General features: G+C 35.7%; 1 protein-coding gene across 1 annotated transcript in view; it reads left to right on the top strand.

Annotated features, from left to right (window-relative positions):
* Window positions 1–10,855, top strand: part of DCTN4 (dynactin subunit 4) — a 30,704-nt gene that overhangs the window by 1,927 nt on the left and 17,922 nt on the right. The window contains exons 2-5 of the mRNA XM_033095925.1: window positions 753–823; window positions 3,012–3,190; window positions 7,748–7,791; window positions 9,858–9,965. Of these exons, the coding sequence (XP_032951816.1) occupies window positions 753–823; window positions 3,012–3,190; window positions 7,748–7,791; window positions 9,858–9,965 (402 nt within the window). The remainder of the gene's footprint in view (window positions 1–752; window positions 824–3,011; window positions 3,191–7,747; window positions 7,792–9,857; window positions 9,966–10,855) is intronic.

The following is a 10,855-nucleotide window of genomic DNA, read 5'->3' as shown; positions in this document are numbered from 1 at the left end:
AAGATGATGAAAAAAGAAGCCGGTTTGTATCATTGTATTTATGTTCAAGTGAATTTGTCTTTCCATCTGCACTTGACTAGAGGTCTAGAATTGTCAAATAGAACGTTTTAAGAAATGTTTAAGAAACATTTAAGAAAATAATTATACAGACCTTAATACAATGAATTAAATTTTTATACTTTGAGTTAAATACAGTAAGACTATCTTGTTAGTTTAGTACTTTGTCATTTAAAAATCTCTATTTGGTTGGCTATCACTGACTTTGTAAATGTTAATTTATGCTGTTCTTCAGTGTACATGTATTACTTCAGTAATAAGAAAACTTTAAGTCTCTCTAAGTGTGGTCAACTTACTATATTCCAATAAAGCTAACCTGGATAGAAGGATATTTGATAACAGCTTTACAAATTAGGTTATTTGCTAATCTATTCTTTAGTTTACCATAGAGTTGTTCTTTTATGTAGACAATATTTAAACACATCTAATACATAAAACCCTGATGAGAGGGAACAGGAAAAATCAGAAAGGAAAAATAGAAGGGTTTTAGAAAATCTGGATGGTTAAAAAACAAAGAAAACAGGTGACTGAGGAATAAACCCTAAGCTGAAAGCAGTTTAGGTTCTCTGCCAGATCAGTGATTTCTCACCTTCTGCTTCAGTATATTTTAAATTTTACTGTTTGGCATGGACATAATGCACAAGCTAAACTGAGTTTATTTTCCCCTGATGTTTTGGTTTCTTGTTTCTTTCTAGGTGGACTCCCATTATTGTCCCAGTTGCTTAGAAAATATGCCATCAGCTGAAGCCAAACTAAAAAAGAACAGGTAAGCTGGGGATCCATTTTTTCTGTTTTCCTCAACTCTTTTTTAAATAGCTGGTAAGAAAACACAAGGAATTAACTCTTTTTAACTAGCTTTTTTTTTTTTCACTTTTTAGCATCACCTTTGCCAAAGATGAAATGTCCTTTGATTCTTTAAATAAACTTTTTGTTTTAGAATGGTTTTAGACTTAAGAATTATTGTGAAGATGAGAATAGAGAATTCCCACTTACCTCATACCCAGTCTCCCCTGTTGTTAATACACTTTAGTGTGGTATATTTTTCTCAATTAATGAACCATACTGGTGCATTATTATTAAATAAACTCCACATTTTATTCAGATTTCCTTAGTTTTTTTTCCTAGTCTCCTTTTTCTGTCCCAGGATCTTGTTCAGGATATCCACATTATATTTAATAGTTAAGTCTCCTTAGGCTCCTATAGCTGTGACATTTCCTTGGAGTTGGTGACCTTAAAAGTTTTGAGGAATACAGGTCAGATATTTTGTAGAGTATCCTTCATTTGGAATGTGTCGAATGTTTTTGTCATTAGCTGGGGGGATGTGTTTTGGGGAGGAGGACCACAGAGGTAAAGAGCATCTTTCATCACGTCGTATCAAGGGTATCCAGGCATGGGATGCTATCCACATGACTTACCACTGTTGATGTTAACCTTGGGTACCTGGTTTGATTGAGCTAGGGCTTGTCGGGTTTCTCCCATGTGAAGTTACTCTGTTTTCCCCTCCTTTTTCATGCTGTCCTCTTTGAAGGAAAATCACTGTCCCAGCCCACACTTAAATAGTGGGGAGTTATGCTCTCCCTCCGTGAGGGCTACCTACATAAATTATTTGGAATTCCTTTGCATGGAAGACTTTCCTGCCATATTTATCTGTTGAATCATTTACTTAAAGCAGTATGGGCTCGTGAATATTTCGGTTATAATCCAGTACTACTATTCTTTGCTCAAATTGTTCCACCTTTGGCTGCTGGGAACTCTTTCAGTAGACTCCTGTATCCCTTTGACGTATCCCATTGTTTTGTGTGTGTGTTGCGGATGGTTTGTTCACTCATTTGAGCACTTTTTTACTTTCCAGTACTACTAGATACTTCAGGCTCATCCTGTATATTTTCAGCCTCTGTCCTAGAATTAGCCACTTCTCCAAGGAGCCCTGGATCCTTTTATTGGAGGGAGATATTAAAAACAAAGATCTGGGTAGTAGGTGTGCTCATTGCTCCGAGGTGCCTTTTGGTTCTTAGTTTGGTGTGAAAGTCCTTTGCTACCAGTCACATTCCTACATCTCCATGGATGCGAAACACGATTATCTTTCCTATCGGTGAGAAATACCTTCTGATAAGCTAAACACTGTTTTGTGTGTTGTCCACACATTAATTTTATCATTTTATCCTCAAAATATCCCAGTGAGGTAGGTACTCTTATTACTCTTGTTTGAGGATACTATCCAGATGGCAAAATATTGCAGATAATTGGAGTTATGGAATGGAACTTCAGAGCCACACTAGAGGTGAAATCTTGATAATCTCAGGTGGTGGGAAAGTTAAAAGCAACAAGGCACAGTGGGCCCTGAAGGGGAAATGTTGGCTGCGCACTTGGAGGAATAGTGCCTGAGGAGAGAGCAGAAAGCCCTGAAGATGGAGCGCTTCTGAACCCTTCCAGTTTGTTAGCATTGTTTGGTATCTGTTGCAGCTATTTTCCAAACAAAAAGTTATTTTCCAAATCAATTTCATAGGTCGTTGTATTGTTGCCTCTCAGTTTTCCATTGTGCAGTTAGTCTCTTCGCTCTGAAGGCATAAGCTGTGACATTTCTGTTTTTCTCAGAATTCTTTGTGGTCTGTACATGGCATAAAAAGAGTGTGAAACAGTTAACTCCAAACTGTTAAAACTGATTCTCTCTGTGGAGTAGATTGGGCAGGCTGTAGTTCTTCAGGAACTTTGGTGATGACTGCTTTCTTTTTTTTTTTTTTTTTTTTTTTTTTTGTTAATAATGAACATAGAACACTTAAATTTTAAAACAAAGTTTGTAAGAATTTCAGGAATACTTATTTCATTTTGCTTGTGAGACACTTCTCCATTACAGTTCTCTCTTGAATTCCTAACACCTAGAACAATGTCTGACACATAGTCAGTACTTGGTAATATTTGTTGAGTGAATAAATTGTTGTATTTTTGTATCATAGATGTGCCAACTGCTTTGACTGTCCTGGCTGCATGCACACCCTCTCCACCCGGGCAACAAGCATCTCCACACAGCTTCCAGATGACCCAGCCAAGACCACCATGAAGAAAGCCTATTACCTGGCCTGTGGATTTTGTCGCTGGACGTCCAGAGATGTGGGCATGGCAGACAAATCTGTGGGTGAGTGAGGTAGACTTCAGCATGAGCTTTTGTGAAATTAGCAGTGCTGTAACTGCCCGCACATTATTTCTGTTGTCTGTTGAGTGGTAGGTGCTAAATTCAGAGTATTTTGTCATAAATCTGCATTCCCAAATTCTCACATTTATGGACAGTATTTCATCTGAGACTAGGTGTCACTAGTTCGTTCTTAGAGTTGGTAGAACAGCTTTTATAAACCTGACGCTTCCTTAGAATCAAAATATTGATGCCGTTCATAAATAATAAATGCTCTTGATGATGAAACACACCATGCACAAAACTAAAAGATAAAAGTGACAAGTTAAGAAAATATTTTGGTCATATATAACAGACTAAAGATAATGAGGAACTCTTATGAATTGATAAGAAAATGACCTAATAGGAAAATAGGCAAAAGGTATGAACTCTCAAGAGTGGAAATAAAAATGGTCAGTGACCAAAATGTGCACACTGAAGGGGCCACAGTCATGTTAAAATGATCTCTGCCTTCACCCCCAACTCCTCAGTAACCTTGCAGATTCCATGGAAAGACCCGAGCCTTTTATGAAGTTATGAAGACAAGTTCCACCCTCTCATGTTTCCCTCCTCTCAAATTTTATAGACCTTTCTTTTTATTTCTACTCCTTTGGGTATCACAAACTGCCTTGTACTATTAATATTGTTTATATGTGAATTTTTCAACTGTTTTCAACTCTAATACCAGTTCTTTGGGAACAAAGCCCTTGTTTTGAATGTCTGAATTCTTTGTTTAGTTTTCATTGTCTAGTTGATTGGAGTTTTTATTTTCACACACAACTTGGTGAGGTTAACATTTTTTTTTAAAGTTAATAAATACGTGGAAAGGTATGTCAACTTTACTAGTAATCAGAGAAATGCAAATGAAAACTTCATTGACTTTGGCAAAATTTTTTATATCTGGTAATATCAAGTGGTGGCAAGAATATGGGAAAATAGTTCTTTCATACACTACTGCCTTGAAGAGCAGTTTGACAACATTTATTAAAATTTTTATTGCTTTTTTTCCTTCTCTCCAGCAATTCCATGTCCCAGGTATCTATTCTGGCACATTCAAACACATGCTCAGAGATACATGTGTACATATGAAGTGTTTGTCAATGAAACAGAAAAGTTGTGTGTGTTTAGAAGTAAACATCACCTAACACATTAATTACCTGTTCATCATTTGAGCCTTTCAGATCTGAGGTTGCACTTATCTTTATTTGGAAACTTCCTTTATTTTTACATTTCCCATACTTCATGGTTAACATCAGAATAGAGATACTCTTACACAGTCAGTTCAAAATCTTCACTTGCTATTTATTTTTTATATAAATAGTAGCATTGCTAACTCCCCATTTTCTTTTTTCTGACTTTCTGAAATTTCATTTGTTTAATTTCCTGAAAACTATTTAGACTTGTTAAAAATCCCCATTTTTGAATTTTCATAAAAAATTTTTAGCTTACTTACTAATATATGAGGAAGCCCATAACAAACTCATGTCATGTGACATAACTAAAATGAAGATTGACTTTAGCTAAAAGCTTTCCATAGATTCGTACACAATTTGGAAGTAAACAGGAGTGAAGTTTCTTTAGATTCAACTCTGTTCTTAAAAATTTAATCCTTGATTCTGTTTACTTTGCCACTTGGTTCAGAATTTTTCCATGTTTGTAGTTTGTCTCTATCAAGTCAAAGAAACAAAGCCCAGAAATCCAAATAGATTTCTTAGTTTGTTCCTCTGTAAGTGAATTTTTATGCTTTTTGGGTTATTAGTCATTAAGATTGGAGAATTTGTATTTCAGAATTTAAAACCTGTGCTTGCTTCTAGAAATCTTATTTCCTCTATGTTATCTTGACAGTGATAATTGAATACTGGGAGCTCTTAAAGGAGTACAGATAATTTCATTTTTTCCATGATGTCATTGGTGTCTAAGATGCTCTGAAACCACTTTAGTTGGAACTATTTGTTTATTTATAAGTAAGCCTTTGTATCAGTAATGTGCAGAGAAAAGCTTAACAATGAGATCATTTTGTCTCCCAAATTGCTGTTTAGAATAAATTACCAATTCTAAAGAAGCAATTAGGTAGAATATTCCAATCTTTAAAAATACTACAACTGAAACATTTCTTTTACATAATTATTTTTCACGATTGCCTTAAGTAAGGCAACCTTTAAAATACGAGTATTGTACTAAAGGATGTTATTGTTGCCATCTCTTGCAAGGGAATATAGTGTCACCTTCCACAAGAGTCCTTTTTGTTTTGAAAAAAGGTTGTTGAAAATTGTACAGATAATACACATTCGTGTATTTATCACCCAACTTCAGAAAGTAAACAAACAAAACAGTATAAACCCCTGTGTAGCCTTTGCCCACAGCTTCCCCGTTCCTCTGCCTCCCAGGGAGGTAATCATCAGTCCTGAATTCGGTGTGTATCAGTGTCCATGCATGTCTTCTGTCAGTATTACGTTTGTGAGAGTAGATTTCATGAGTGACTTAACTACAGTTTACTTAGACTCTTCTTGATGGACATATAGATTGTCAGTCTTTCCCTTTGACAACAGTGCTGTTAGAAACATTCTTGTGTGTGTTTCCTAAATCACAAGAATTTCTCGGCGTAACTGAAAGTAAAATTGCTGGTTTCAAGTTATGTCCATTCTTAGCTCTCCAAACTGGTTTTCCAGTTTTGCTCCCACTAGTAACGTATACCAGTAGAGTACCCATTGCTCTTGATCCTTGGCAGTTAGTGCATAGTAGTGTTTTTCCAAACTGATGGTTGTGAAACTATAATGAGATAATGGTATCTCATTATACTTTACTTTTTTGATTAGCTTTATTGAGATATAATTTACATATAATGAAGCTCACCAATTTTAAGTGTAGAATTCTGGTTTTTGACAAATATGTGCACTAATGTAGCCACCACCACAATCATGTTATAGAACAATTCCATCACCCCAAAAAGATTCCTTACGCCCCTTTGCAGTCAGTTTCTTCCTCTTGGCTTCTGACCCACTAATAAGCTTTCTGTCACTATAATTTGGCCTTTCCTAGAAGTTGATATAATTGGAGCCTTGTAGTACATCCTATTTGTGTCTGTCTTTCACTTAGCATTATGCTTTTGAGGTTCGCCCATGTTTTTGCTTTTTATTGTTGAGTACGATATCTATTGTATAGATTTACCACAATTTGTTTATTCGTTCTCCAGTTGATGGACATTGGTTTTTTTTCCCCCAGTTTTTGTCTCATATGACTAAAGCTGCTACGGACATTTGCCTGCAAGTTTTAATGTGGATATATGTTTTCATTTTTCTTGAGTAAATACCTCAAGAGTGGAATTGCGAGATCATAGGCTAAAAGTGTGTTTAATGACTAGAAACTTCCAAACTATTTTCCAAAGTGGCTGTACCGTTTTTGATTCTCACCAGCAATGCAGGAGAGTTCTAGTTCTTTTTCATTTTCGGTCTTCTAGTGGGTGTGTAGTGATAACCCCATTGTGGTTGTAATTTGCATTTTCTTAATATGCTTATTTGCCATCTATGTTTTCTTTGGTGAAGTGTTTGTACAAATCTTTTGCTCATTTTTTAACTAAATTTTTGTCTCTTTATTAAGTTATAACAGTTCTGTATTCTGGATACAAGTCCTTTGTTCAGTATACGTTTTGCAAATATTTCCTCCCCGTCTATGACTTGCCCTTTTATTTTCTCAACAGTGTTTTTTGAAGAACACAAGTTTCTAATTTTGAGGTCCAGTGTATTAATTTTTTGTTTTATAGTTTGTGCCTTTTGTGTCCCAAAAAAAGAAAAAACTTAGCTTCACCCAAGTCACTAAGATTTTCACTGATGTTTTCTTCTAGAAAGATTATAGTTTTAACTCGCCCGTGTAAGTCTATGGTTCATTTCAGGGTAAGTTTTGTATATGTTCTGAGGAAAGGGTCTAGGTTCTTTTTTTTTTTCTTTTTTTTGGTTGTGGGTATCCAATTGTTGTAGCTCCACTTGTTGAAAGTATTCATTACAGTTTTATGTTCAGCTTTCTGTAATATTCTTTTATGATTTGTGCTGTTCATTTTTTACGTAAGAAAATTTCCTCCAAACCAAAGTCATAAAACTCAGAAATTGCACAGTATTGTAGATAAGAGCAGTCTCTGGGGTCAGAGTTGGAATCCTGGCTTTGGGCAAGTTATTCAGTTGAGTGGCTTTGAGCAAATTATCTAACTCTCTGATCTTCAGTTTCCTCATTTGTAAAGTGAGACTAATAATCCTACCGCAGAGGGTTATGAGAATAAAATGAAATGAAATACATTTCAAGTGCGAGGCACAGAAGCTACCCAGGTGTTAGTTGTGGTGATGACTATCATTATATTTAAAGAAAACATTCTATTCTGGGCATTCTGATCTGTATAATTTCTAGGACTCTTTCTTGGAAGTTCTGGGATTTTATGTTTTTAAGTTTAATTTTGTGGCCTGCAGATGATTCGTTTTTGTGAAAATAAAATTATCAAGTTAGGAAATTCTTGTTTGATGTTCTTCTGTTTTGCAGCTAGTGGTGGTTGGCAGGAGCCTGAAAATCCTCACACTCAACGGGTAAGTTGGGTCATCAGAGAGAGGATGAAACAAGCAAAGTTAGAGAGAAAGACTGAAGATCTTGCATTTTATCAGTGACGTGACCTGTGCTTAGAAATCCATCATGTGTGTTTTGGTGTCTGTTACACATTGAAAGTGCTTCTTATTGTACGACATTAAATCACAATGGCAGTTTCTTTCGCTAAGGTAATAGAGAAACCTAGGCGTAGTTTTAGTTGTGTACTCAAGATGTGAACTGAAAAAAGGAAACAGTATGCTTTTGTTTTTCACACACGCACCAACTAAGTTAAGTTTCCATTGGTTTTCAGATACTCTTAGAAGTATCATCAACATACAGACATGTTAACTCCTGGAAATTCCACTAATTTAGAAGCTGCCCGAGGGCTCAGTAGTGGTTGCTTATAGAATCATGACATAGCATCCTTTAAAAGTTCATAGTGACGTGATCTTTGTAGAATGTATACATTAGAACTGATTTCCCCTCCGGAACTGGACTATAAGAAAGATAATTAAACAGTATTGAAATGAAGTATGTACGATCAAGCTGCAAATTAAACAGTTTATAATTATCCACTCATGACATCAGCAAAACATAGAAATACTGACTATATCCTGGATAATGGTGTGAGGAATTGGACCTTTTTACATATACTGTTGTTAGTGTAAATTAGTACAAATTTCTTAAGCTCTCAGCGGTGTCTACTTACTGGACTTTGACCAACAGAAATACTTATGCACAAAAATATATATATTCATCAAATATTTATTGAGCACTTACTGTGTACCACGGACTATGCTGAACAATAATAGACATGTTGCCTAACCTCATAGAGCTTAAGTCTAATGGGAAGACAAAAATCAAATAACTCCCAGATAAAGGAAAGCGGTAAGGAATGGGAATAAGAGATAAATTGTGTCATAGAAACATTTAGGGAAATTTCAACCAGCTAGGTCCACATATGAGGAAGTTGCTAAGATTTGAGGAGAACAGGCACAGAAGGGAAAGAATGCAAGGCAGCGGGACAGCACATACAAGGAGCTTGTAAGTTGAAGAAGCAAAGCAAGTTGTAGACAAGGTGAGCGTGACTAGAGTGTGAGGCATAGCATCAGGTGGGTGGACAGAAGTGTTTGCAGTCAGACCATGTAGACCAAGTTAAGGAGTTTTTGAGAAGCCTTTAAAGGTTTTAAGCAAAGAGCGTAAAATTTGTGTTTTTAAAACGAAATTGCTACTGAATTTAGAGGACAAGAGTGGGTACAAGGAGACGATTTAAGTCCTATTATAGGAAATGATTAAATACCTTATAGGACATCTGTACAATGCAATAAGATCCAGCCTTTAAAAAGAATGAGGTAGATCTATTTGTACTGGAAGGGACAGTTCATGATATTTTCAGTATAAAAGAGTTATCAAAAGTTTCTTATATGAACTATAAAAAGACTGTTTATTTTTATACATATAAAAGCTATATGTCTATACGTGGGTTTTTTTTAATGTATACAAAATATGACATCATACTTGTATCTGTAAGTGTAACAAACATACCTAAAGTATAGTAATAGATACCTCTGGTGAAAGGAAAGGTGGACTTGAGATAGAAGTTTCACTTTTTATTTTTTATGTTTGTATATCATTTGAACTTTTCACCACTAATACATACGTATTGTTTTAATGATTAAAATAGATTTTGAGAATGAAAATGTGTAGCGGAGTAGGCGAGAAAATAGAGTATGGAATGTCACATTCTTAGGAATAGGTGGTCCTGTGACCATGCAGAAAAAAATAGGAGCAGTTATGAAGGGAAATAAGTAATGAAGGGAAAAAGCAGTGAGAAGAGAGCCTTTTCATTGCCCGTTTCTACCTGTTGTTGAACTTGAAAGTTCTATTTCAATTCTGAAGTAGACCATGTAATGAAGACAAATTCATTTTGAAGAAGAGGGCAAACTTGCCCACCTTAATAATTTGTCTTGTATATTTATTATGTGTCTAGTAAGTGGTGTTGATTAATTTTGTATGTTTCCTGTTAGCTTTTTCGTGAAACAAATACGAAGTCTTCAATTTCTTACAGATGAACAAACTGATTGAATATTACCAGCAGCTCGCTCAGAAAGAGAAGGTTGAGCGAGATCGCAAGAAACTGGCACGGCGTAGAAACTATATGCCTTTGGCCTTCTCGGTGAGGACTTGGTACAAAAAGGAGTTTGCACTTCATTTATCGCAGCGTGTATGGATGGCATAAGGACACTGACGGTTTCAGAAAGTGGCCATTGTACCTAGATTCATGAAATGATGGAAAAGGGAAAAGTTCCTTAAATTATAGATGTTTAAATCAAGCAGTGATGCTTTTGCCATATCATTATGAGATTTAAGGAAATTTGTGTTTTCTTTCTTCATCACTCCCCTTTTTCTCTTCTGATTATTCCCCAAAAAGGCCACCATTTATAGGCACCACAGAACTCTTACAGCTTTTAGATATTATGGAAAGTCAGAAGTCGGCAAGTGGTAGATTTTATTCATAGTACCATGGCGCCCACCTTTGACAACCTGGTTTCCAAGCTCGAGGTATAACTTGGCGGGCAGCTTCCCATATTTCTCTAGTATGAAACCACTGACTTTTACACGGTGCATTTGTGTGGTTAAATAAATAGTAATATATGCAAATGTAATTTTGGATAGGAATTATTTATGGACATCATTGTCTACAAGTTTGTATGCTCCCAGTGAGAAGCAAGAGATTAGTATTTGGAGCTTTTTGTTCTTGTCCCCCAAGTTTTATTTGCTCTCACAGAACAATGTGTTTTCTGTGTGTTTGCTTGTAGCCATGCAGGTTGGCATTTAATGAATAATAATTATTGAATGGCAGTGATGTGTCGAGCCTTGTGCTAAGCCCTTTGCACATATTGTTTGATCCTCACAATAATCCTGTGGAATAGATGGCATATCCCCATTTTGCAATTGAGGAAATAAATGAGGCTTGTAAAGGTGAAGTGACTTGTCATACTGCTTCTGCATGAGAATTAATTAAGCCATTGGAACTCTAAGAATTGGGAAGGTCCATAGAAAAAC

Source organism: Rhinolophus ferrumequinum, chromosome 24 (assembly GCF_004115265.2).
Source record: "Rhinolophus ferrumequinum isolate MPI-CBG mRhiFer1 chromosome 24, mRhiFer1_v1.p, whole genome shotgun sequence".
In the NCBI taxonomy this organism is placed as follows: Eukaryota; Metazoa; Chordata; class Mammalia; order Chiroptera; family Rhinolophidae; genus Rhinolophus; species Rhinolophus ferrumequinum.
Note: the sequence above shows the minus strand (reverse complement) of the source record. Positions and strands in the feature narration are given on the sequence as shown.